Here is a 25,913-nt window from a genome sequence, read left to right on the forward strand (position 1 = left end):
CTAAATCAGTAAATACTAAATAGTGTCTCTAATTTTTATTTTATTTTTGGAAAAAAGTTATTGGGCTTCCTGCCATGCCCGCAACGTTAACAATTGATAGAAGTCCAAAAAAATAAAAGAAGCTAAACGCTGCGTTTTGAGGGCAAGTAAAGTTTTAGTTGAATCTTCTTCTTCTTCTTCTTCTTCTTCTTCTTCTTCTTCGTAGATCTGTTAGGGTACCGCAATCAGAAGCAGCTGGTTCAACTGTAATTCATTTCCTTCTCTTTCTTCATATATTCCTATTTTTTTCATTCACGACGAAGCATTGCATTGAACTTATGTTACTTTTTTATGTTTTACTTTTCAATTATTTTTTGTTTCAAAATTACAGCTCAAGGTTATGATCTCTTAGAATTCGATTGCAATAACCCTATAATTCTGGAAAGCTTCGTGTTTTGCATTGCTAACTTTTATTAATTTTAATTTGCAACCAAATTTTGTTTTTAAATTATTGTTTAACATGTTTATGTTTATGTTTATGTGTATAGGGTGGAATGGCTACATTGAGGAATGTAAAGATAAAGACTAGTACTTGCAAAAGGATAATGAAGGAGCTTCATTCTTATGAGAAGGAAGTTGATAGAGAAGCTGCTAAAACTGCTGACATGAAGAACAAAGGTGCTGACCCTTATGACCTTAAGCAGCAGGTATTACAACTATTATTATTCTTAATTCATATGGAAGAATCTTCAACTTTTTGTATTTTTGTGGTGCTAGGCTATGGATTTTGTTAGGTCTCATCATGTTGAGGTTTATTTATCACTTTTGGACCTTGTTTCTTGGATCAAAACATGTTCTTATTAGCGTAGCGTTTGGTAGGTGTGAACACATGATCCTGTTTTGTTCTATGTTTGACATATTTATAAGCTAAGTGAAACGTAATCGGAGGCTTAAAATGTGAGACATGGTGGAACCAAAGAGAACTAATTGCAACACTATTGATGAGTCATTAAGCTTCTATTGGATCTCGGTTTCATAATAGATGCTGAAAATTGTATTTAGTATAACCATTAGGCTATGAATTACTTGATGGTTAGCATGTGTATTGTGTAGGAAAAGAAAATGGGTCCCAGTGTAATGCCTGCTTCTTGTCTGTAGTGTAATGCTCTCAACACACTCTCTTCAGCACACTTATTGTTGGGTAAATTTCATATTAAATCACATGGTCCACTCTCTATTCAGTGAGACCCATATGAAGTTATGAACTCCAGTACTCCACTCTATAATAAAGTGTGTTGAAATAGTGTTAAATATAGTATGATACCAGCATTTCTCATCGGAGTTATTGAATGAAGTCCTTATTTGTTTGGAGGGTATAAAGAGCTACTATGGAGTCGGTATCTTAATCCTTAAGATGTGTCTTACCCTATTTTAGTAGGGTTGTGCCTGTGCATCTGCAATTATATTGTTTAAACTAAGAAATCATTATGGTCATGTATGATAGGGTATTTAATATTGGAGATTTCCTTTTCTATGCAAAAAAGTAATTGTTAATTTTCTTGACCTGATTCGGACAGGAAAATGTGCTGGCTGAGTCTAGGATGATGATTCCTGATTGTCACAAGCGTCTGGAGGCCTCTTTGGCAGACTTAAAAGGAATACTGGTACTGTATATAAATATATTGTTTTTTGTGATTATAGCATCTCAGTTTTTTGCTGTTTCTCATGCCATCAGCATTTTTAACCTCACTATAGCATTTGATGCTTTGGCTATAACATAGAATCACTTAGCTAACTCCAATATTCTTAATTTGTCCAACGGATTATGGTACCTATTAATGATCTTGTGTATTGTAAGCAAGAGATTTGGATAGGATCATAGGAATATGGTTAGTCACTGATCCTGACCCTGTTAATTCAAGAGCTGGGGTAAGACTCGGTGTCTTACAGTATTACTCTGCTCTGGGATGATGTGGCAGTCTTTTGCCGGTCCATGCTACATTTTCTCACCTTCATTCCTTCCTCTTCCTTTATTTCACTTACCCTTCTTCATCTACTTATAATCTTAGTATGAAAATAAAATAGTCATTTTACTGGTTGAGGATTGAGGCATTGATTGTATCAAGGGTATAACAGTAGAAATTTGATAACTAAAGTTCTTTTTCCAAAAGAAAAAATGAAAAAGGAAAAAGCTGACAACTACAGAGGCATCTATATTCTTCTGTAATATGAAATGTTTGCATTTGATATTATGTTTTGCAAAAAAATATTCCCATGCTTATGAGTCAGTTAGTACATTTTGAAGCAGAGTCTCCAAAATAAACCAATCAATTTTCAGTGCTTCATAGCCGTACCCCTTTATTGAGTTATTTCCCCTGATTTAAAAAGGCGGAATAGCAAACTTAGTTGTCAGCATTTGCTTGAAATTGAATCTGGAATGCTTTTAACGCTTTCAGGCTGAGCTGGAGGAGTCCGGTGAGAAGGAAGGCCCCGAAATTGATGAAGCTCGAAGCACCATTGCAGAAGTTGAAAAGGTAATTGAAACAAGTGAAGCTTAGGAGGGTAGTTTATCATCAATGCTTTCGATGGTGGATATCCGGCCTGTATTGTAGTTACCTGGTCACAAACATCTTGATACATCCTTCTTGTTGCATGCCCCTGTACCTCTCACTAGAAAACAAGTTTTAATGCTGTGATTGATCATGAGACTTCTATTGTATGATTTAATCTTGCCTTCTTATATGCTTTTGTGGAACTTAAGATGAATGAATATGCTGCCATTTAACTTTTCTAAACCTGACACTATTGTATCATTTTATGTATGGGTATAACGGGTTGGATTGATTCGGGTTTGGAGGAAGTTAAGCACCTGAACTGATCAAAATTGTCTGGGTTGATTAGGGTTTAGTTGTATTTAGGTATAAAAACCAAACCAATCAACCCACACAATTTTGGAATGACTATAATATTAATCCTACTACCAGTGGACCTAAATGTATGCTAAAAATGATAACGGCCGAGTAAAAAATGAATGGAAATTATTCTATGATTCATATTCCATGTTACATTACAAGGAATTGGAACATCCTTCATCACATTTAAAATAATATCCAAATCAACCAACCAATGTGAGATTAAATAAAGTCAAATAGGATAAGACTAACTCCACTATTCAGAATTCCAATGTCTGGCCTTCTCAAATCCATTAGCATAGTTATCAAAATCATCAATTGTTTGGTCAATCTCTTCTTGAGTATTCATGACAAAGGGTCCAAATTGGACCACAGGTTCACCAAGTGGTTCACCTCCAACAAGAATGAACCTAAGTTGCTTAGAGGATTTGTTCCATGCCTCTAAGCCATCACCAGAACCAAGAAGAAGAATATGATGAGAGCTTGCAGGGTGAGATTTTTGGTTGCCAAAGACACCCTCTCCTTCCAAGACATAAACAAAAGCATTCCAAGATTTTGGTATAGGTTGTTGTAAGTGTGCTCCTGGTTTAAGAGAGAAGTCCAAGTACATGGTTGGTGTCCTTGTGTAGATTGGAGACTTTATCCCAAGAGCTTCCCCTGCTATTACTCTAACCTTTATACCATCTTTCATACCTTCTCCTATGTCTTTACTCAACATTTCTTGATACTTTGGTTCAACCCTGACATAAAATTACAATCACATGTTATTTTTGTTACACAAGTACAATGACAGATTAAAACCAAAAGTTTAGCTTCCTAATAAGAAACTGTTATATTTTTAAAATTATATTTATAACAAGGGCATCTTAAAGTTAGTCTTATTATTATATTTTTGGGACATAGTTAAAGTCTATTACTCTATTTATATAAAAGGGGTAGCCCAAAACCAGTCAAATTATGAAGCTAGCAGCTGCAACATGTTGTTGCCCTTGTTATTGAAGCTTCTATCAACACCAGGGAATATATGCACACTGTTTATGGTGGCCATGTATGTTCCTTGAAGCACACTTGCATCATTAGTGCTCCATTCAAATGCACTTATAGGAAATGGTCCATCATGGGAATCATGAGATAAAGTCACGTGTGAAAGTGAGGAAGGCATGTATCTTAATTCAATAAGTTTTGAATAATTTTTACTTTTTTTAAAGGTTGAAATTCCTTTTTGTCTCATTATTTTTCTATCTTAACTTGTGAGCATAATGATGATCTTCAGTGACGCATTATGATTGGCACTTAGAATGAACACCTTTAAATTGAAAGTATGAATAAAGATGAATTAATTAGGTAAGTTAATTATATTTTTGTATAGATAGAAAGGTATTGTGGACATACATCTTATGTTGGGAAGCAAGGTTGATCCATAACTGCAAACCCTTTTGAGTTCCTTGAGAAGCTGACATTTCTGAGTGCACTATTCCTCTCCCTGCAGTCATCCACTGTATGTCACCACCTTCTATTCTTCCCTTGTGTCCTTCAAAGTCTTCATGTCTTATAGCTCCCTGGAATATTATATAAATGTATCTTAAATCTTTGCTAATAGTTTTATACAATGAGGTGAAAATAGTAAAATAAAATTTGATGTATGTACCTGCAACATGTATGTGACAGTTTCAAAGCCTGTTAATAGAAAACAGCACAATGAAGGAAATCCAGCACAATAGAGCATATATGTTTATGGAGAAGAAACACAAATCAACAAAAAAGTGAAATTGGCAAACCTCTATGTGGATGATCAGGAAATCCAGCTGGAGCAGTCACTGCAATATTTCACAACACATTTTCAGAATAAAGAATGAGATATTGACCCTATTATTTATTTATTTATGTTCTTTCAAAATACAAATATAAGAACCTGAAAATTCATCCAATACAAGGAAAGGATCAAAGTACTTGAGCTCAAATCTGGAAGAAAATAAACCACATATCACTCACATAATCAAAGTACTTGAATTAGATCTAAAATGTTTTGAAACTTCCAAATATATAAAGATAGAAACATGGTTATTACCTTCCTATGCTTCTTCTAACAACTGCTCCAACACCTTCATGTTGAGGTTTGGCGAAGAACTTTGTAGCTACAAGACGAGGTTGTTTAACATTAGTAATGCAAATATGTTGTTGTTGCATTTTGTGAAACAGTACTAGTCTTAACAATATTAATATATGGATTCACGTAAATTAAATGTGAGTGAGTAGCTATATATAGGAAGAGATATATATATATATATATATATATATATATATATATATATATATATATATATATATATATATATATATATATATATATATATATATATATATATATATATATATATATATATATATATATATATATATATATATATATATATATATATATATATATATATATATATATATCTCTTCCTATATATAGCTACTCACTCACATTTAATTTACGTGAATCCATATATTAATATTGTTAAGACTAGTACTGTTTCACAAAATGCAACAACAACATATTTGCATTACTAATGTTAAACAACCTCGTCTTGTAGCTACAAAGTTCTTCGCCAAACCTCAACATGAAGGTGTTGGAGCAGTTGTTAGAAGAAGCATAGGAAGGTAATAACCATGTTTCTATCTTTATATATTTGGAAGTTTCAAAACATTTTAGATCTAATTCAAGTACTTTGATTATGTGAGTGATATGTGGTTTATTTTCTTCCAGATTTGAGCTCAAGTACTTTGATCCTTTCCTTGTATTGGATGAATTTTCAGGTTCTTATATTTGTATTTTGAAAGAACATAAATAAATAAATAATAGGGTCAATATCTCATTCTTTATTCTGAAAATGTGTTGTGAAATATTGCAGTGACTGCTCCAGCTGGATTTCCTGATCATCCACATAGAGGTTTGCCAATTTCACTTTTTTGTTGATTTGTGTTTCTTCTCCATAAACATATATGCTCTATTGTGCTGGATTTCCTTCATTGTGCTGTTTTCTATTAACAGGCTTTGAAACTGTCACATACATGTTGCAGGTACATACATCAAATTTTATTTTACTATTTTCACCTCATTGTATAAAACTATTAGCAAAGATTTAAGATACATTTATATAATATTCCAGGGAGCTATAAGACATGAAGACTTTGAAGGACACAAGGGAAGAATAGAAGGTGGTGACATACAGTGGATGACTGCAGGGAGAGGAATAGTGCACTCAGAAATGTCAGCTTCTCAAGGAACTCAAAAGGGTTTGCAGTTATGGATCAACCTTGCTTCCCAACATAAGATGTATGTCCACAATACCTTTCTATCTATACAAAAATATAATTAACTTACCTAATTAATTCATCTTTATTCATACTTTCAATTTAAAGGTGTTCATTCTAAGTGCCAATCATAATGCGTCACTGAAGATCATCATTATGCTCACAAGTTAAGATAGAAAAATAATGAGACAAAAAGGAATTTCAACCTTTAAAAAAAGTAAAAATTATTCAAAACTTATTGAATTAAGATACATGCCTTCCTCACTTTCACACGTGACTTTATCTCATGATTCCCATGATGGACCATTTCCTATAAGTGCATTTGAATGGAGCACTAATGATGCAAGTGTGCTTCAAGGAACATACATGGCCACCATAAACAGTGTGCATATATTCCCTGGTGTTGATAGAAGCTTCAATAACAAGGGCAACAACATGTTGCAGCTGCTAGCTTCATAATTTGACTGGTTTTGGGCTACCCCTTTTATATAAATAGAGTAATAGACTTTAACTATGTCCCAAAAATATAATAATAAGACTAACTTTAAGATGCCCTTGTTATAAATATAATTTTAAAAATATAACAGTTTCTTATTAGGAAGCTAAACTTTTGGTTTTAATCTGTCATTGTACTTGTGTAACAAAAATAACATGTGATTGTAATTTTATGTCAGGGTTGAACCAAAGTATCAAGAAATGTTGAGTAAAGACATAGGAGAAGGTATGAAAGATGGTATAAAGGTTAGAGTAATAGCAGGGGAAGCTCTTGGGATAAAGTCTCCAATCTACACAAGGACACCAACCATGTACTTGGACTTCTCTCTTAAACCAGGAGCACACTTACAACAACCTATACCAAAATCTTGGAATGCTTTTGTTTATGTCTTGGAAGGAGAGGGTGTCTTTGGCAACCAAAAATCTCACCCTGCAAGCTCTCATCATATTCTTCTTCTTGGTTCTGGTGATGGCTTAGAGGCATGGAACAAATCCTCTAAGCAACTTAGGTTCATTCTTGTTGGAGGTGAACCACTTGGTGAACCTGTGGTCCAATTTGGACCCTTTGTCATGAATACTCAAGAAGAGATTGACCAAACAATTGATGATTTTGATAACTATGCTAATGGATTTGAGAAGGCCAGACATTGGAATTCTGAATAGTGGAGTTAGTCTTATCCTATTTGACTTTATTTAATCTCACATTGGTTGGTTGATTTGGATATTATTTTAAATGTGATGAAGGATGTTCCAATTCCTTGTAATGTAACATGGAATATGAATCATAGAATAATTTCCATTCATTTTTTACTCGGCCGTTATCATTTTTAGCATACATTTAGGTCCACTGGTAGTAGGATTAATATTATAGTCATTCCAAAATTGTGTGGGTTGATTGGTTTGGTTTTTATACCTAAATACAACTAAACCCTAATCAACCCAGACAATTTTGATCAGTTCAGGTGCTTAACTTCCTCCAAACCCGAATCAATCCAACCCGTTATACCCATACATAAAATGATACAATAGTGTCAGGTTTAGAAAAGTTAAATGGCAGCATATTCATTCATCTTAAGTTCCACAAAAGCATATAAGAAGGCAAGATTAAATCATACAATAGAAGTCTCATGATCAATCACAGCATTAAAACTTGTTTTCTAGTGAGAGGTACAGGGGCATGCAACAAGAAGGATGTATCAAGATGTTTGTGACCAGGTAACTACAATACAGGCCGGATATCCACCATCGAAAGCATTGATGATAAACTACCCTCCTAAGCTTCACTTGTTTCAATTACCTTTTCAACTTCTGCAATGGTGCTTCGAGCTTCATCAATTTCGGGGCCTTCCTTCTCACCGGACTCCTCCAGCTCAGCCTGAAAGCGTTAAAAGCATTCCAGATTCAATTTCAAGCAAATGCTGACAACTAAGTTTGCTATTCCGCCTTTTTAAATCAGGGGAAATAACTCAATAAAGGGGTACGGCTATGAAGCACTGAAAATTGATTGGTTTATTTTGGAGACTCTGCTTCAAAATGTACTAACTGACTCATAAGCATGGGAATATTTTTTTGCAAAACATAATATCAAATGCAAACATTTCATATTACAGAAGAATATAGATGCCTCTGTAGTTGTCAGCTTTTTCCTTTTTCATTTTTTCTTTTGGAAAAAGAACTTTAGTTATCAAATTTCTACTGTTATACCCTTGATACAATCAATGCCTCAATCCTCAACCAGTAAAATGACTATTTTATTTTCATACTAAGATTATAAGTAGATGAAGAAGGGTAAGTGAAATAAAGGAAGAGGAAGGAATGAAGGTGAGAAAATGTAGCATGGACCGGCAAAAGACTGCCACATCATCCCAGAGCAGAGTAATACTGTAAGACACCGAGTCTTACCCCAGCTCTTGAATTAACAGGGTCAGGATCAGTGACTAACCATATTCCTATGATCCTATCCAAATCTCTTGCTTACAATACACAAGATCATTAATAGGTACCATAATCCGTTGGACAAATTAAGAATATTGGAGTTAGCTAAGTGATTCTATGTTATAGCCAAAGCATCAAATGCTATAGTGAGGTTAAAAATGCTGATGGCATGAGAAACAGCAAAAAACTGAGATGCTATAATCACAAAAAACAATATATTTATATACAGTACCAGTATTCCTTTTAAGTCTGCCAAAGAGGCCTCCAGACGCTTGTGACAATCAGGAATCATCATCCTAGACTCAGCCAGCACATTTTCCTGTCCGAATCAGGTCAAGAAAATTAACAATTACTTTTTTGCATAGAAAAGGAAATCTCCAATATTAAATACCCTATCATACATGACCATAATGATTTCTTAGTTTAAACAATATAATTGCAGATGCACAGGCACAACCCTACTAAAATAGGGTAAGACACATCTTAAGGATTAAGATACCGACTCCATAGTAGCTCTTTATACCCTCCAAACAAATAAGGACTTCATTCAATAACTCCGATGAGAAATGCTGGTATCATACTATATTTAACACTATTTCAACACACTTTATTATAGAGTGGAGTACTGGAGTTCATAACTTCATATGGGTCTCACTGAATAGAGAGTGGACCATGTGATTTAATATGAAATTTACTATATATATATATATATATATATATATATATATATGTATATATATATATACGTAGGAAGGTGTTGACTGCCAAATAAGCTGAAGATGAACGTCACCATAACGCATTCATGATGTGTGGCCCTATAATGACATCATAAATTCGTAATCTCCACCATTACATGACGTCTCATATTTGATATATTGGTTTTTTTATATTCCACGTTAAAGTTCATTAATAAAACAGAACATCTTTGGTCAATAGGTGGAATTCAGTTTTTTTGTTTCACACTTTATCTCGTATGAGAGACAATCATGTCTAAATATTTATAAGTATGTGGGGCTAATTCTCTCAACGAGTATTTTTTCATTTATAATTCAAATTCACTATTTTGCTTAAAAGGAAAACATGTATCACTTAAACTAACCCATGATAGACTTTAGTCGTAGCAAATGGCATTGCATCATTTCACATCGCCAGCTTTTTGCAATAGGCTAATTAATCAACATATTGACTTGTATTAGGTATCATATTTGCTATTGATGAACAAAACTATAATTAAGTTAAAAACTTAATAATTAAATTTTTCAACCATGAAGTAATACAATTTTTAAGATATAATATATGCTCCCCTTATTTTATCAAATTTGTTATACATGACATCATTATTTTGTTCAAAAAAGACATAAAATGATGAGTTGGAATGACAAGTGAATTTTGCTTATCCATTTATGATTATATAATTAATTGTTGTTATAATCAATTAGAATATGAAATAGATTTAAGGTTGTGAAGGTTTAAACATTATTTCACGCATATCAAATTAACTCAAAACAATTCCCCTCTCCCTCTAATTATCACATTTTCTGCAAAGAAAAAATCTGAACCAAACAAATTCTATACCATCCTATGCTAATTTATGTTTAAGGATTTTACGTTTCTTAATAAAACAAATTCCTTATAAGGATATTGAAATATATGTGTCACATCTTTGGTCATGAAATGAAAGAGTTGAAAAATGCTTATTCTATGAATAATATTGCAACAACTAGTAAAACCACAATTTGAATTTAGACCACTGATTAGGAAAATCCCAATAAAGGATGAAGGTTAAGTAGAATAACAAAATGAAGAAAAACATGTTGAATAAATTGGTGATGAAAACGAAAAACAAACACGGTGTACACGTTGCGGCACGCAAGTACTTTCTACCTAAATCATGTTTTATTATACTAATTTAATTCTAATATAATATCTTAATAGAATTTTATTTCATAAGTACTCTTAAATTTAACTAATGATAACATGTGCTTATGCCTTATGGGGAAGAGAACGTGATTAGAAATTGGAAGATTAATTAGTGACATTGAAACAATCAACAATTATAGAATTATATTTGTGACCCATAAATTGTCGGTAATTCTAACATTTCCATCTGAAAAGAATTCATGAATATGTACTAGTTCAGGATTTGGTGTTCACAGGATTAAACCAAGGAAGAATGGACATACATATAGATAACAAATAAGGGAGAGAATTTGGTCCTAATAATAAGTAAAATCCAAGAAGGAGATGTGAAAAATAGAGAACTAAAACCAGCAAAAGCACATTTGGCTGATACTCAAACCAGAAAAAGACAAGTTACAAGCACAGCAAGACTGGACAAGAAGAAGCAGCCGATGACCTTGGGCTGTGCATTTCCCTTTGGTTGTGTTCCTGGCTTGGTTCCCGAATCAGGGCTAAAAGCCGGTGTTATCTTGGAAACAGGAGGCAGAGGTGCCTCTACCACCTCGGAATCTGACAGAGGTGGGAGTGGAGCCACAGCTGGAGGTAAGAAATTATCGGTGATGAGTCCATAAAGAGCACCTGGTTGAACAGCTTGCATGTAAGGAGGTGTATTCTTACCTAAGTTTAAGCATTTGTTTGCTGCAGTACAATTGCAAAGAATTATTACATGAGTATTATTCAAAGGAAAAAGACTTCATGGTAGAGTACAATTTCCTGCCACTTACTTCGGTATCTATTAGCAGTTTTTGGAAAGTCTGTGATTATGCCATCAATATCTGATCCCTGAATAAACGAATTAATCTCCACGGTTGCATCTGAGAAGAAATCCCACGCCTGAGATAGATACTCATTGCTGAAAGTTTCAACAAAAACTGAGAGATTGGAAGATTTTAGTTTTGACACGGTATTTGTAGATCCGATGATGAAGCCAGTGTTACGAGGAAATACAGAGTTCTTGTTGACAACCACAGAACTAGCAAAGCGTTTTATATCATCAACAGCTTTAGTCGCAGCATCACCAACAGTCTCGTCAATCTTGTACACACGCTCATAATTGGTTTTCTCCTTAAATTTGTTTAGAACAGAGCTATTAGTAGATTGAATAAAAACTTTTTGGGCCCCTGGTTTATCATAACCTGCTTTGCTCAAAGCGTCAATGACTGAATCGGTCACACCTAATCCTTGCTTGTCTGCAAGATAGGCTGCATTCTGATAAAGAGAAGAACACAATATAATGTTAATCAATAGAAAATGAAAGAAAACAAGAAATAACTCAGTCATACAGAGCCTGGAAAAGGTTTCAATGTGAAAGTTGCAGGAATATGATTTTTGGTTTTCGGCAGTAAATCATTTGTTCCTCGGTTTGAAAGAATTGGCCAAAGTACAATTAGAACCTCAAATAGTGCAAACAAAATATTACATTTACATATAAAAAAATCTTTGACGTAGTTGCACAAAACAAAACTATAGAATGAACACATAGCAACCAAATATATGTGAAGCGGACACGGTTAGTTGGTAAGAGAAACGGATAATAGTTATTCAGGTTTTTTTAAGCAACAAGGCATGCACGAACGTACCTCAATAATGATAACAATACCAGATAGAGAAGTCTGATTTTTTGTCAATGATAAGAATTCAGACAATGTTAAAAGTGATCCAACACTCTTATATTTTGGATTCCTGAACAATTTGTATTTTGTACCAAAAGGGTTCAATATTGATGCTGCAGGAAAACAGAGAACAGAAAAGAAGCTGTCAGTTTTTTAAATACACTTCATTTTCATGTGTATATCCCTCTTTCATTCTACAAAAATCTTGGCTTAATTGAAGTATTGGTCGATGACGCGTCGACAAGTTTGGATTACCACATTGCAATAGGAAATGATAAAGAATATTAGAAAGTAGGAATAACTAACTGCAAAATCGTCTTTCACTTACGGGTCAAGGATTTAATATTATCCCACGTCAAGCTGAATGAAAATATGCCACTGCCAGTAGGTTTGATTTCAGGGATAGTTGCGGCAAGTGTGCTGAAGCTTGACTGAGCAACTGTTGTACTATCTATAAGATCGATGGAGCTTGAGCAAAAAGGAATTCCATCCTTCGAAACTTGAACAGGACAGTCAAGAACATCCACACCATCTAATATGGCCTGTTTATATGCTACGTCGGTACAAGCGGGAAAATCTCCACTTGCACCATATTTTGAGATAATCAAAGTGTTGTCTGAAACATTAGCAAAGTGAGATAAACATGTTAACCATGATGTGCCATCGAAATCACGCAACAAAGCAACTAATAAAGTACTAAAGAATACAATGAGAACACATTCAAAAATCATAACAAAGATGTGGTATACCTATTTTCTTGGCATTTGGCCCTAGGTGAGCAAAGCAATCTGCATCATAAGAAGATAGTTCAACATCTATTTGAAAAGTAAAGGAAAAAATAATAGTACAGACAAGCATTAAGGTAAGTGGAATGCTTTAGCAACTAATGTCAGACACATACTTATCTTTATAAGATGTACAAGTATTTTAAAAGTGAGAAAAAAAAAATTCCACTTTGGAAAGCTAATAAGTGAGCAATACCTAAATGACAGAAATATTTATTTGCTTTAACACAATGACAGTGAAGAAATTCAAAACCGTGATGAAATCATTTGAGATGGTTGCTTAATAGTATATAGCTGGATACCTAACCTGCCTAACAAAGGAACCTAGTCTAACCTGAATTTAGTTCAAAAGTTGGAAGCATGAACACTGGTAGGTGATTCCTTGATTGTCTAATAGATTTCAGTAACCTTGTATATATGCTAGCAGCACCAGTACTAGGACATGAAATCCTACACGATCAAATTCCACTAGTGTCCTTTCTTTGACCAAGGATTGTTTATAGTTATCTTAGTGGCACATTCATGCTTAATTCCCCGAGTGTCCTCTTTGACCAAGGATTGCTTATAACTATCTTAGTGGCACACTCATGCGAAGTGCAAGTATGTATTTACAAAGAGTGCAAGTTAAAAATAGAAAGGCTTACTGTGTCATTTGGCTCGTCAATTCACACTACAAATCCTAGCTTTAACGACATTAAATCGAACTCACAATACAAAAAATTGGGATTTGACGCATGCTTAAATTTTACCAGCACCGCCCGTGGCTGCTAAAATTTAAAATGCATGCAAATATAAGAGAAAAATTTAAGGTGAATCACTAAAATGCTTTGACCAAAATGTCAGGAAGATACTAGGAAAAGTTCATTTAAAGGGTGCATCATCTCTGTCCCTATAAACTCCTCTATCCAAACATACTGCCAGTGAACAAGTTTTTTTTAAAATCAAATCAAGCATGTTCTATATGTGGCAGGCTTTTCTGAAAAAATGGAGAAACAAGTTATATAGAAAGCATACCAACAGCTTCAGATGGAGTTATGGGGAAGTCGGATAGCACACCGTCAACAGAGAAATCACCATTGTCAATGAATTGGAGATACTCGGCAAGAGGATCATAACTGTAATTAAAGCTGAATGAAACATCATTCGCAAAGTCAGATGCAAATACTTCCAGCCCCACTTTATGTGCATCTGAGACCAAAGATGTATGTTGTTGTAGATAAAGGCTAGCATCTACAGGCCATATGTATCCCTTGGGAACAATAATTCCAGAAGCAAAAGTCTTGATAAATGTAAGATTTTTTAAGAGTGAACCATAAGTCTGATTGGTTGATGGTTCTTTGTCATCCTGTCCCAGAAACCTGAAGACCAGCTTCGTTGTTTTTGGGTTGAAGCGCGCTGTTATACTTCTCAGAAAACCAATTTCTGGTGATGAGATATGACTGACAATAACTCTTCTAGAAACTGAAAGTACAAAATTTCTCATACTCAAATTGTGTTGTGAGTAGAATGCATCATGCTGCAGAATACCAGAAAAGTAACTGTTAGTTTTAAAAACAAACAAGATGATTGGATGAGGAGAATAGATTATGTCTTCCATTTACCTGAACATTCAACCACAAGCCTGGTGGGGCTAATTCTTTAACTAAATCATCAACGGTAAGAATTGCAAATAGCATGCCATCAAACACTTCACTTCGAGAAAATACTCCCTGAGTCACTGTCCAGTAACAAGAAATTCTCAGCAACTATATAAAGAAATAACTTCAAAGCTTAATATGCAAGCAGACAGAGAGGGAGAGTAGTTTAACAAAGGTCATGCATGAGATACTAAACCTTAAACCATCGAACAAATATATAGTAGAAAAAGAATCAGCAAATCCATCAAATACTGAAAATATACAGCAAAAACACTACATGCTTTAAACTTACAGGCAACACTGGATAGATCCTTGAGGGTGTAATCCACAGAAAAATAGCCACTGGTAGGTATACCATTAACTAGGTAATTTGTACTTTTGTTTTGGAAAATGGCTGAAATGTCAGTAGCATTTTCAAGCTTGATATTTGGAAGGCAAATCCCAGCTCCATCTTTTGTTAACTGCACATCACACCATAGAGTGACTTCTGGTACACTTGTTAAGATTGCAAAACTATAGGCATCCTTACTCGAATCGGGAAATATACCCGAAAAACCACCACGTGCTATGACCAATGGTGGACTTCCTGCAAAGCAATTATGACAATCAATTTCAAGATATCCAGTAGAGTTGAAGTTCCTCCTTAAAAGGAGGAGAAAGACATAACCCGTTCAAATACATGCAAAATGGTATTCTTAAATCTTCTACCCCGGATTCTAACGATTTATCTCCTTCCCCTCTTCCTCTCCCTATTTCCAACCTTTGTCAGTTTGAAGGGTTTTCAGCCTTAAAATATGAGGTATATATATACATCAAGAGAGACACACACATGAAAATATCCTTTTACAGTGATCTTAAAGCATGCATCAATTATACAATTAGCTGATCTATTAATTTTACTAAACATATTCCAATTCAATCACTTCATCTTAGATTATCAGATGAAAGTGTCAATAGAGCCAAAATACTTAAATTAGCAAACACTTCATTTCACTATTCCATTATTACCTAAACAACCCATTACTTCATTTCATCTTTATTCAACTCGAGCAACATCAAAAATCATTTTTTTAGCACTATTTCATTGACCAATCAAATGTTACATGCAGGGATAGATCCTCAACAGTTGGTAACTAATTACACATCAGTTTTAGTTTTGAAGGTACAAGTAAGTGAAAAGAAGAAGATAATGGTAAAATTGAAAAGATTTGTAGTACATTAATAAGCCATGCATATATGCATACCAGAGAGTGTTTTCCAAGCGCTGGTGATGTTAGATCTCTGAGCTGAAACAGAAGCTATAAGGAAGAAAGAGTGAAGAAGAAGATGATGAAGAGCGCGTGAGTTCCACATTCCGGCAACCTTAGCAGATTGAAGACAACACAACACAATGTAGTTGTAGACTTTATAGAATAAAAATGGAAAATAGTTAGAGAAAGAGATTAATGCTTATGAGCTTTTAATAACTCAGCACCAGAACCCTTTAAATGTAACTTTACTTTCTTTCTTTATATACACTATATGTTAATTATATGAGAGTAAAGTATGGTAGGCGTAAATAAATTATCTCCTCCAACCAATAGACTCGAACTCGAGCATTTTTTCCATTCACCAGACTCGAACCTGGATTCTTGTTTAAGATTAATCAAACATGTACTACTTGAACCAAGGCGCGTTGGTTATGAGGGCATATTTAGCAACCCGTTAAAAGATTTTTTATCATGTAACTATTATTTAAGAAAGACATAAAGTAATTTTATTCCAAAAAAGTAAAATTAGAAGTAAGTTTATAATTTATAAATAAAAGAAATGATTATTATTAGGTGATAATGATTTGTGTGTGAGAGTGACAAGCTGGAGTATTTGTGAAAGTGGGGTCCACAACATGGTTGTCATCCTCTGACAATAACGGACGTGGCGATTCGTAATTGGTTTTCAATGTGATGTCATCTAAATGGACCATGTTCCTATGTGGGGCCTCCACCGTCCCAAATTGTGATTCTTGATTGAAACCACCAAATTCTAATTTATAATCATTTTATGGGTGGCTTTATAACCTGATTCTTTTATTCAAAACTATCAAATACTTCAAATGAAAATAAAGAAAAAATATTTCAATATAAATAAAAATGTTAGAAAATCCAAATTTCAGAAACACTAAGACACAACTACACTATGATAGCAATGTCACATGATAAAAGAACTAATAAAAAGAGTTATATCCACCATAATATAAAACTAGAATATTCTTAGAAATAGGTAAATTTCTAGTATTGTTCTTCTATTTTTAGTTATTTGTTTGTTTATCATCATATAAGTGCTCATTTTATATGGAGGAGAGGATAAAATAATTGCTTCTGTTTTTCTCCTCAAAAATGTACTTGAATTCTCTATTTACATAAACATAGGCCATAATTGATAAAAAAAAATAATGTTACCTTAAATTAGAAAAGAACACATAAATATAAATAATATTTCTAAGAAAATAACTTATAAAAACTGATGAGCAGGAATTTAATTAATTTGTGTTTGAGGTGAAACAAGTAAGTATGAAATGATTTTCTTTTTTGTGAATGGATTTTACGATATTGTCCAAATTTGATGAGTTGGGTTTGGGATTACCACCAAACTTGATACATACTTTCCTTTTATGTGCAGAATTTGTTATCATCACCAAATTTTCTTTCTTTTTTTGTGAAAATATTAATTTCTATAGACTCTTACGCGTATTTTGATCGTGTTTTAACCACTGAATATTAAGTTCGTAACAAAAAGAGATTAAACATTAAGGTTGGAGGTAATTAGTTAGAGTTTTATGTTTTTTATATTTTTTTAAACGACCAACTCCTTTCACATAAGTCATATTTATATTTTTGACATTAATTCCAATCACGGCGATGATCCAGTATGAATTGACTCATGGAAGAAATGAACCTCATTTCATAACAAATATTGATGTTGAAAATAAATTGAGATAATGACTCTTTGGTATGAGAATGAAGTTTAAGTTGATTTGGTGTTTAAGAAAGCAATAAGTCTATGGGTACACATCTCTGATCAGAAAAAATATATTTAAGTTAAAATTTAATTATTAAGTATTATTCTGACCAATCACAAACTTATAGCATATAGAATAACACAAATTGTGAGACAACAAACGTGATCGCTAGGTCTATAATTTCTTCAAAACAATCTTCTATTGTAACCACGCTACTCTCTTCTTTTCTTTCATATCTTTATAAGCAGCATCCTAAATTTTCCACAAAATTATTATACCTCAATTCCTCTCCCCACTTTAGTTCACAATTATTTTCTATCTCTTCATAATAATGAGCAAGGATATAATTGATAAAAAAAACAATTAATACTGTCTTGAATTTTGAAACAATAAATATGAACAATTTAAAATAAATGACAAGTGAAGGAATGGAGGGAGTACAATTGAAAATAGTGCATCTTCCATTGTCAAAGTGAGACCCTTGATATTGCAACATCATCAATGGGAGTAACATAAGCATTTGATGAAGCCAACATCCCTTTAAAATGGTTGATAAAAGCCTCAGCAATTACTTTATGGTCATGCTCCATTGCTATCTTATTGCTGTGATTTTAGAATTGGGACCTATTTAGTTCTCAATGTTTAACTCTGTAGGTTGAGATAGGGATCACTTGTCGGTGTCTCGTTCCTTATCCCAAACCAATCATATATTAACATGTGAATAAAATAAAAAATTTAAAAGCAAAAAGTAATAAAACGGAGTACTCTGATTAACTTGAGACATAAAGTGAGACACCATCTGGGGTATGCGATCTCCCTGATTTGCTTAATGACTAAATTTGCCCCCTATGATTTGTGTACTCCACACATTCTGGATAACGGGTAAGAAAAATAAGAATACATTGTCTATAAAAAATATTTCTTAAAAAGAACCAGTTTGGCATTTTAATTTATTTCGGGGGAATTGAAAGATTGCTCTCTAGCATAAAGGAGAGATCATGCATCTGTGACATCAAAGTTTCTGCATCAACTTTTGCAGTAGAAGCATCGCCTCTAGAGTTTCCTCTCGTGGCATCCACATCAGCAACACTGAAAATGTAACAAATGCCATAAATTTATATTTTTAGAGTACAAAAAATGTCACAATCAAAGATCGGATACCAAGTTCTCTAGTGCTTTCAAGGTACACAAGAGTAACAGAAGGAACTAGGAAGGATCATTGAAATTTTAATAAAGATTTAATATGTATACACTAACAGTGTAAAGATTTTTTACACTGTAGCAAATCAATGGTGTATGATGTGCTGATAGTGTAAAAAACTTTACACCATCAGTGCATAGATTTTAAACTCTTTTAATAAAAGATAAGTATAAATGGAATCACCCTCTATTCCCATATCCTTTGTCCCATTCACTTGTAAGATGCAAACCATTTTTGACTTGCCACATGCAATGCGAGAACCCTTATTAACAATGGATACCCTTTGCCCACCTTTGAAATTTTGAATTGAGAATTTCAATTGTCTAAACAGTATCAAAAGATATTAGTTTCTCACCTACTGGGGAGGATACAGTTGCAAACGGAAAACCCTAAAGGTTTTGGAAATGCACTCACCAAGTTGAATTCAATTATGCATATTTTTCGAAAGCAAAATAACACGACTGGCATAATATAAACATACCTGTTTGAAGAAGCAGTTGCAGGGTGTGCATTGGTTGCTGCAAGAGAACTCACTGGACTATTGGACTGCCCTGAAAATAAATCATGTTGCGAAAGTCCACTAAAATCGAAATCATGTGAGTTGTTCGACGAGCTAAGCAAATTTGTTTCAGAGGTCTGTTCAGCAGAAGCCTGATTTGGAGTTTGTTTCCAAACATTGCTGGAAGGATCTTGTGTCGTGGCCAAGCTAGAAAGGTCATTCCAAACATCAAATGAACCAGCAACTTCATTAATAGTCACAGTATCTGTTTTGTTATTGCTAAGTTGCCACTGGTGGTCATCTTGCATCCAAGCAAAACTTTCAGCAGAAGGATTATTAGCACCCTCTGCCGTTTTTGTCTTATTTAGATCAGTAGTAATTTCAGATTTCCCAATCTGGTCATTTATGTCAGAGTTGGAAATGCTGCTGGAAGGGTTTTGTGTAACAGCAGAGCCAGCAAAATCATTCCATTCATCAAACGAATCATCTAAATCATTGTTGGTCATAATACTAGTTGCCTTGTTACTATTCCATTGATTATCTTGCATCCAGTCAAAATTTGTAGATGAACCAGTAGCACTTTCAGCTGTTTTTGTATTATTAGGAACCTTGGCCCATTCAAGCTTCCCCGCTTGACCAGTTACCTCAGTGTTGGAAGCATTATTAGAAGAATATTGTGTACCAGCTGTGCCAGTGAAATCATTCCACACATCAAATGAATCAACAGCTTCCTGTGCACCAGTGGTATTAGTTGCATTGTTATTGCTTCCTTGCCATTGGTCAAGATCAGCAGTATTTTCTGACTTTCCGATCTGCCCAGTTATCTTTAAGCTGGATATAATACTAGCAGAATCTTGTACACTAGCTGAGCCAGTAAAATCATCCCATGCATCATCAAATGAATCATCGGCTTGATCAGAAGCCACAGTACCAGTTACCTTGTTATTGCTCCCTTGCCATTGGTCATCTTGCATCCAGACAGAATTTCCAGTAGAAGAAACATTGGCAGTTTCTTCTGTTTTTGTACCACTGATATTTATGGTTGATTCTGATTTCCCGGTCTGGCTAGGTACCTCTAAGTTGGAAGTTATCCATCTATCAGCCTCAAACCAATCACTTTCAGTTGACGCAGAAGGATTCGATTCATCACTCTTCTTTACACCAACAGAACTTGTCCAGGACCCAGATACCGTATCGAAATCAACTTTATAAGGATAAAATGATTTAGACCCTTCATGAACCGGACCAGCGGACTTAAAGTTGGCATCCCAACCAGAAAAGAAATCACCACTCTGATCTTTTGCAGACCCCGTAGCCGCTTCCGATGCTTGAACACTCTGAAACAAACTAAGATTTTCATTAGCTTGGAAAGCATTATCTAAAGCAGTACCCATTTCTCTTCCAGAACCCAAGTTCTGTTCAGGCACATCAAAATCAGGTTCCCTTCGATAAAAAAAACTTTCAATATCAACCCCAGTCAAATTCAACAGGCTTTTCCCCTGGAATGCTGCTGAATCAGAATTACCACCTTGTGGAGTTCTCTCAGCCTCAGAAGGCCATCTAATTTCCAAGTCTAGTAGTTCAGATAAGGGAATCTCATCCTTTGAATCACTCTTCCCTCTGTTTGATGCATTTTCTTCCATCAATGGTGCCACCATCTCCTGCAAAACAATGTGTACAAAGTTAACACTCCAATACAGCATACCAAAAAAATCATAACCTGACGTATCAAACCATCAAAATTAAAAAGGAGGCAACGAACTCAATTCTCCTGAAGCAAGTTCTCGAGATTGATTATTGTGAATAGAGAAAAAAATAGGTATTGTGAGTATTTCCCTTTCAATGGGCCTTTTCGGCTCAACTCAAATTAGTTGGACTCCAAAGTGATTTCCAAAAAAAAAACAGATATCATTACATCTATTGTTACCAATGATTTCAAAAGGAAAAAAATTCACACAACCAAAATTTCAAATTCACACTTCACAAATAAAGCAGCAATCCGAGTGGCAAGGAGCTTAATCCACCTTAATCAATGTCTCAGGATTGAAAATTATGAATAGAAACAATAGGTGTTAGCTTTTCCCTTTAACAGGGTCTTCTCGATTTAATTATTGTCTGTTTGGAGCTTCTAGTATCTCATTTGATAGCAATTAGCTTAGACTTCGGTTGAAACTTGTACACTAATTTTCCTACAAAACTTGATTTTACAATAAAACATTCAAAAATAAACCAGTTCACTACAAACTCAAATTCAAATTCATGAAAAATCATGTTTTGTAAACTCTAAGGTGTCTCTCACCCAATCACAAACAAAATAAAAGTAACATTGGATAACACTGTATCAAAATAGCATGACCCATTTCCAAATTCAAAAAAGCTAATAACCATAATTTGATTAAGAATGTTCCAAAGCGATGAGATTTAAATTTACCGATCCATGGAGGTTTAGCGATTCCAGTAACCATCGATACCCTAACGCATCCTTAAACTTGATTGGATCAGGAGGAAGATCCTTATGAGGGTGGGTCCCACAAAAGACGCAGATAGATGAATGCAACCCGCGGAGGAGTCTGCCATTGCAATTCTTGCATCGAAGGTAATGCGGAGAAGGATCAAGCTGAGTTAGGGTTTCAGAAATCGAAGGAAGCTTTGGGAGAACGAAACGGTGGTCGTTTTGAGGTGGTTGATACCATGACAGATTGGCTTGTTTTCGGAGTGAGATCTGTAATTGCTTTATCTCATCTATTGGTATCTCAAACGACATTGTGTTTTGCGTTTTGCGCTTTGTTTCAATCACTGATAGATACAACCTCCTCTTCTTTCTCTCTTTCACTCTCGTCTGTCTAAGAAGGAGACTCAATACTATTAAATATTAAATATGTCACTTTATATCATATTTTTTATTATTCAGTGTTAGATTTCATGGTTAATATTTACTCATCTCATTCATATCTCACTTGATCCACGAGAAACAACTAGTTATTATGGGAAATAAAAATAATAAATATTTATTTTTTATGAAGAGGTTGTATTTTATTAATTTATTAATGATTGGTTTATAATATAATGTTCCATTTGTCCTCTTAAATTAGGTCTCGAACTATTAATAAAGGTTGTGAACGATACTTGTTGGAATGAATGTATTTCTAAATGATTAGTTTCTTATCACGAAAGAATATTTTTGGTAGGGACAGATATCACATATCCTAAAGAGTATCTTATTTCATATTTCAAGCCAATCAAAATGCTATATTTTATTATTTTTTGTTTTTAAATTTTTCTTTTATTTATGTGTCAATATATTTATATGGAGAGGGAACTATACTTTTGGGATACAGATATAAAAAAAACATATATGGAATGAGTGAAGCATTTATGGGTTGTGGCAGTCCATTATGTGCATGTGTTGCTTCCATAATCGTTGAGAAACGAGGTGATTATGAGCATTCTGTTGAAACACTCTTATTCTACTCTGACTCGCATTGATCATGTTCAACTCATCTCACTCTCAAACCACATCACTTCAACCCATTCCCTTCTTCAATTTCATGCACTCACTCTCACCACTGGCTTCTCCACCAACCTCTTCATTGCCTCTAAACTCATCTCTCTCTATGACTCTCTCCATTTCCACCATCACCCCATTTTCTCCATTTTTCACTCTCTTCCTTCCAAAGACACCTTCCTCTATAACTCCCTCCTCAAATCCCTCTCCTCTCGCTCCCTCTTCCCTCAACTTCTCTCCTTTTACTCCCAAATGCGTACTTCTAATTTTCTCCCTAACCATTTCACCATACCCATTGTTGCTACCGCCTGTGCTAACATGGGGTTGATTCATCATGGCATGACCCTTCATGGGTTGGCTTCAAAAACTGGCCTTTTTGATGTGGTGGGGTCTTCTTTTGTGTCGTTGTATTTTAGGTGTGGTCGAATGGGTGATGCCCTTTTGGTGTTTGATGAAATGCCTGTCAGAGATGTGGTTGCTTGGACTGCCCTTGTCATTGGTTATGTTCAAAACGGGGAGAGTGAGAAGGGCTTGGAGTGTGTTTGTGAGATGCATAGGGTTGGTGAGGTTGATGAGAGGCCGAATTCTAGAACGTTGGAGGGTGGGTTTCTAGCTTGTGGGAACCTTGGTGCTCTTTATGAAGGCAGGTGTTTGCATGGTTTTGTGATCAAAAGTGGGATTGGATATTCAAAGGTTGTACAGTCTTCCATTTTGTCAATGTATTGCAAATGCGGGGTAACCCAAGAAGCTTATCAATCCTTTTGTGAAGTAATTGACAAAGACCTTCTGTCATGGACATCACTTATTGGTGTTTATGCGAGGTCTGGGATGATGAGTGAATCTGTGAGGTATTTTTGGGAAATGCTGGACAACCAAATATACCCAGATGGAATTGTTGTTGGTTGCATCCTTTCAGGTTTTGGTAATTCCATAAATCTTGTAGCTGAGGGGAAAGCATTTCATGGAATAATTATACGGAGACATTATGCCGCTGATGAGAAAGTTCATAATTCATTGTTGTTTATGTACTGCAAGTTTGGAATGTTAAGTTTCGCGGAGAGGCTTTTCAACAGGTGTCAACAGAACATGGAGTGCTGGAACTTTATGGTTTTTGGATATGGTAAAGTTGGCAAGAACTTGGAGTGTATTGAACTCTTCAGGGAGATGCAATATTTAGGTCTTCATTCTGATTCAATCAGTGTAGTTTCAGCAATTGCTTCATGTGCCCGGTTAGGTGCAACCAATTTAGGAAAGTCAATCCATTGCAATGTGATAAAAGGTTTTATGGATGATAATGTTTCAGTCACCAATTCACTCATAGAGATGTATGGAAAATGTGGTAAGATGGTCTTTGCTCAGAGTATATTTAACAGGCATGGGAGGGACGTTATCTCATGGAACACTCTGATTTCATGTCATATTCTTGATCAGTATCATGAAGAGGCTATAAATTTATTTAATAAAATGATTTTGGAAGACCAGAAGCCTAATACAGCTACATTTGTGATAGTGCTGTCAGCTTGTTCTCACCTTGCGTCTCTAGAGAAAGGGGAAAAAGTTCACCGCTACATAAGTGAAGGAGGTTTTAAGCTCAACTTACCTCTTGGCACAGCATTGATTGATATGTACGCTAAGTGTGGGCAGCTAGAAAAATCAAGAAAAGTATTTGACTCGATGAAAGAAAAGGATGTAATTTGCTGGAATGCAATGATTTCAGGTTATGGAATGAACGGATATGCAGTATCTTCTGTCGATATATTTCAACATATGGAGAAATCAAATGTTAAGCCAAATGGAATTACTTTTCTTGCTCTTCTCTCAGCATGTGCCCATGGAGGGCTTGTCGATGAAGGGAAAAACTTGTTTTCTAAAATGCAGAGCTATTCTGTTAAACCTGATTTAAAACACTACACTTGTATGGTCGATCTTTTAGGAAGGTCCGGTAATCTGCAAGAGGCGGAAGCTTTGGTCCTATCCATGCCTGTTTCACCAGATGGTGGTGTGTGGGGCGCTTTGTTAAGCGCTTGTAAAACATACAATCAAATTGAGATGGGAATAAGAGTTGCCAAGTATGCTATTGATTCTGAACCAGAAAATGACGGATACTATATAATGATGGCCAATATGTATAGCTCAATTGGGAGGTGGGAAGAAGCAGAAAATGCAAGAAGGACAATGAAAGAGAGGTGTTCAATGGGAAAGAAAGCTGCTTGGAGCTTACTCTGAGATAAATGGCTTTGTTTCATGTTAAAGTTGGATGGAAATAATCTCTCCCATATGACATGTCCCAAGCTAATCAGAGGATTTTATTACTTTTTATTTTTAAATTTTTTATTTTATCGACATGTTAGTATATGATTGGCTTGGGACAGAGAATGGGACACCATCGAGGACTGGTGATCCCCATCGGTTAAAGTTCCCCAATTAATTGTCAAAACACTAGTATATATAAATAAATATTATATGTATATGTATAATTATAATTCATAATTTTATTTTAATATATAATACTAAATGTGAAGAGAATGTAAAAATATATTTATAAGTGGTATTGAATAATAAACATCTGAAATAAGTTTGGAAGACATGTTAAACTATTAACTAGGTTGTACCTTGAAGTTTAGTCAATGACACATTAATAGGTTGGATTTAATCCTGACTTTAGAATACATGCATAAAACAAGTTAAGTTGACATATCCTATTCTTAACTATTTAAGTATTGGAAATAAGTCGTATTAAGTGGTTTAAAATGTATTAAAATAATTTTAGGCACACCATCTGTTACATGTGAAGTTAAATTATGGTTTTTAAAAGAAATTTGTGTAGAGTGGAATTTGGTATAATATTGAATTAAATTGTAATAATGATGAGAGGAATGATGATGGGAAGGGTGTAGAACATATTTGTTGTCCTATAAATTATATCACTACATTTATTTATCATTAGTTTGTGATTGATGGAAATTTTTTATTTAAACAACACACATTGACATAGCCCACCACGTAATTAAAGTTAGTTGTAGAAAAACACCAAAAATATTATACACCACAACCTCAACCACATCTACAACAACGTGTGTGATGAATACAATACA

General features: G+C 34.5%; 6 protein-coding genes and 1 long non-coding RNA gene across 11 annotated transcripts; 3 read left to right on the forward strand and 4 right to left on the reverse strand.

Annotated features, from left to right (window-relative positions):
• On the forward strand, positions 121 to 2,797 carry LOC109361192 (tubulin-folding cofactor A). 4 transcript variants are annotated; one of them, XR_002109273.1, is made up of 5 exons: positions 121 to 245; positions 528 to 686; positions 1,557 to 1,643; positions 2,436 to 2,617; positions 2,659 to 2,797. XR_002109273.1 is itself a non-coding variant. In XM_019606559.1 (4 exons), the coding sequence occupies exons 2-4, from the start codon at positions 534 to 536 to the stop codon at positions 2,535 to 2,537; spliced, it is 342 nt and encodes a 113-aa protein (XP_019462104.1). In that variant the 5' UTR covers positions 121 to 245; positions 528 to 533; the 3' UTR covers positions 2,538 to 2,797. The 4 variants fall into 4 exon arrangements, 3 of the variants coding, with proteins under 3 accessions (XP_019462104.1, XP_019462103.1, XP_019462102.1); XM_019606559.1 differs by having other exon boundaries at positions 2,436 to 2,797; XM_019606558.1 differs by having other exon boundaries at positions 200 to 237; positions 2,436 to 2,766.
• LOC109361191 (pirin-like protein) lies at positions 3,004 to 5,114 on the reverse strand. The gene is made up of 6 exons (XM_019606556.1): positions 4,960 to 5,114; positions 4,804 to 4,853; positions 4,670 to 4,708; positions 4,540 to 4,568; positions 4,284 to 4,450; positions 3,004 to 3,631 (listed from the first exon to the last, which is right to left on the reverse strand). The coding sequence occupies exons 1-6, from the start codon at positions 5,076 to 5,078 to the stop codon at positions 3,148 to 3,150; spliced, it is 888 nt and encodes a 295-aa protein (XP_019462101.1). The 5' UTR covers positions 5,079 to 5,114; the 3' UTR covers positions 3,004 to 3,147.
• LOC109360494 (pirin-like protein) lies at positions 5,383 to 7,493 on the forward strand. Its single transcript, XM_019605438.1, has 6 exons — positions 5,383 to 5,537; positions 5,644 to 5,693; positions 5,789 to 5,827; positions 5,929 to 5,957; positions 6,047 to 6,213; positions 6,866 to 7,493. Exons 1-6 carry the CDS (start codon positions 5,419 to 5,421, stop codon positions 7,347 to 7,349), a joined length of 888 nt encoding a protein of 295 aa, XP_019460983.1. The 5' UTR covers positions 5,383 to 5,418; the 3' UTR covers positions 7,350 to 7,493.
• LOC109360495 lies at positions 7,912 to 8,979 on the reverse strand. The gene is made up of 2 exons (XR_002109175.1): positions 8,854 to 8,979; positions 7,912 to 8,061 (listed from the first exon to the last, which is right to left on the reverse strand). It is a non-coding gene; the product is annotated as an uncharacterized LOC109360495 (long non-coding RNA).
• On the reverse strand, positions 10,728 to 16,082 carry LOC109360493 (glycerophosphodiester phosphodiesterase GDPDL3-like). Its single transcript, XM_019605437.1, has 9 exons — positions 15,860 to 16,082; positions 14,908 to 15,201; positions 14,580 to 14,695; positions 13,993 to 14,494; positions 12,943 to 12,981; positions 12,522 to 12,809; positions 12,161 to 12,306; positions 11,306 to 11,789; positions 10,728 to 11,219 (listed from the first exon to the last, which is right to left on the reverse strand). Exons 1-9 carry the CDS (start codon positions 15,966 to 15,968, stop codon positions 10,915 to 10,917), a joined length of 2,283 nt encoding a protein of 760 aa, XP_019460982.1. The 5' UTR covers positions 15,969 to 16,082; the 3' UTR covers positions 10,728 to 10,914.
• LOC109360921 (bifunctional endo-1,4-beta-xylanase XylA-like) lies at positions 18,490 to 22,176 on the reverse strand. Of its 2 annotated transcripts, XM_019606139.1 has the most exons (4): positions 21,745 to 22,176; positions 19,419 to 20,974; positions 19,296 to 19,363; positions 18,591 to 18,702 (listed from the first exon to the last, which is right to left on the reverse strand). In XM_019606139.1, exons 1-3 carry the CDS (start codon positions 22,075 to 22,077, stop codon positions 19,345 to 19,347), a joined length of 1,908 nt encoding a protein of 635 aa, XP_019461684.1. In that variant the 5' UTR covers positions 22,078 to 22,176; the 3' UTR covers positions 18,591 to 18,702; positions 19,296 to 19,344. The 2 variants fall into 2 exon arrangements, with proteins under 2 accessions (XP_019461683.1, XP_019461684.1); XM_019606138.1 differs by having other exon boundaries at positions 18,490 to 18,702; positions 19,296 to 20,974.
• On the forward strand, positions 22,703 to 25,185 carry LOC109359254 (pentatricopeptide repeat-containing protein At4g39952, mitochondrial). The gene has a single exon (XM_019603846.1). It carries the CDS (start codon positions 22,753 to 22,755, stop codon positions 25,042 to 25,044), a length of 2,292 nt encoding a protein of 763 aa, XP_019459391.1. The 5' UTR covers positions 22,703 to 22,752; the 3' UTR covers positions 25,045 to 25,185.

Source organism: Lupinus angustifolius, chromosome LG11 (assembly GCF_001865875.1).
Source record: "Lupinus angustifolius cultivar Tanjil chromosome LG11, LupAngTanjil_v1.0, whole genome shotgun sequence".
Lineage (NCBI taxonomy): Eukaryota > Viridiplantae > Streptophyta > Magnoliopsida > Fabales > Fabaceae > Lupinus > Lupinus angustifolius.

Excerpts from the sequence above, each read along its gene's own strand:
- LOC109360493 (XM_019605437.1), bottom strand. The coding sequence starts at position 15,968 with ATGTGGAACTCACGCGCTCTTCATCATCTTCTTCTTCACTCTTTCTTC. Across the intron at positions 15,202-15,859 it reads CGCTTGGAAAACACTCTCTG|GAAGTCCACCATTGGTCATA; the intron begins GTATGCATATAT and ends ATTGCTTTGCAG. Across the intron at positions 12,810-12,942 it reads GCCAAATGCCAAGAAAATAG|ACAACACTTTGATTATCTCA; the intron begins GTATACCACATC and ends CTAATGTTTCAG.
- LOC109360494 (XM_019605438.1), top strand. The coding sequence starts at position 5,419 with ATGCAACAACAACATATTTGCATTACTAATGTTAAACAACCTCGTCTT. Across the intron at positions 5,538-5,643 it reads GTTAGAAGAAGCATAGGAAG|ATTTGAGCTCAAGTACTTTG; the intron begins GTAATAACCATG and ends ATTTTCTTCCAG. Across the intron at positions 5,694-5,788 it reads TGTATTGGATGAATTTTCAG|TGACTGCTCCAGCTGGATTT; the intron begins GTTCTTATATTT and ends GAAATATTGCAG.
- LOC109361191 (XM_019606556.1), bottom strand. The coding sequence starts at position 5,078 with ATGCAACAACAACATATTTGCATTACTAATGTTAAACAACCTCGTCTT. Across the intron at positions 4,709-4,803 it reads TGTATTGGATGAATTTTCAG|TGACTGCTCCAGCTGGATTT; the intron begins GTTCTTATATTT and ends GAAATATTGCAG. Across the intron at positions 3,632-4,283 it reads CTTGCTTCCCAACATAAGAT|GGTTGAACCAAAGTATCAAG; the intron begins GTATGTCCACAA and ends ATTTTATGTCAG.
- LOC109360921 (XM_019606138.1), bottom strand. The coding sequence starts at position 22,077 with ATGTCGTTTGAGATACCAATAGATGAGATAAAGCAATTACAGATCTCA. Across the intron at positions 20,975-21,744 it reads CGCTAAACCTCCATGGATCG|GAGATGGTGGCACCATTGAT; the intron begins GTAAATTTAAAT and ends ATTGTTTTGCAG. Across the intron at positions 18,703-19,295 it reads GCAACTGCTTCTTCAAACAG|TGTTGCTGATGTGGATGCCA; the intron begins GTATGTTTATAT and ends TTACATTTTCAG.
- LOC109361192 (XM_019606559.1), top strand. The coding sequence starts at position 534 with ATGGCTACATTGAGGAATGTAAAGATAAAGACTAGTACTTGCAAAAGG. Across the intron at positions 687-1,556 it reads CTTATGACCTTAAGCAGCAG|GAAAATGTGCTGGCTGAGTC; the intron begins GTATTACAACTA and ends TGATTCGGACAG. Across the intron at positions 1,644-2,435 it reads CAGACTTAAAAGGAATACTG|GCTGAGCTGGAGGAGTCCGG; the intron begins GTACTGTATATA and ends TAACGCTTTCAG.
- LOC109359254 (XM_019603846.1), top strand. The coding sequence starts at position 22,753 with ATGAGCATTCTGTTGAAACACTCTTATTCTACTCTGACTCGCATTGAT.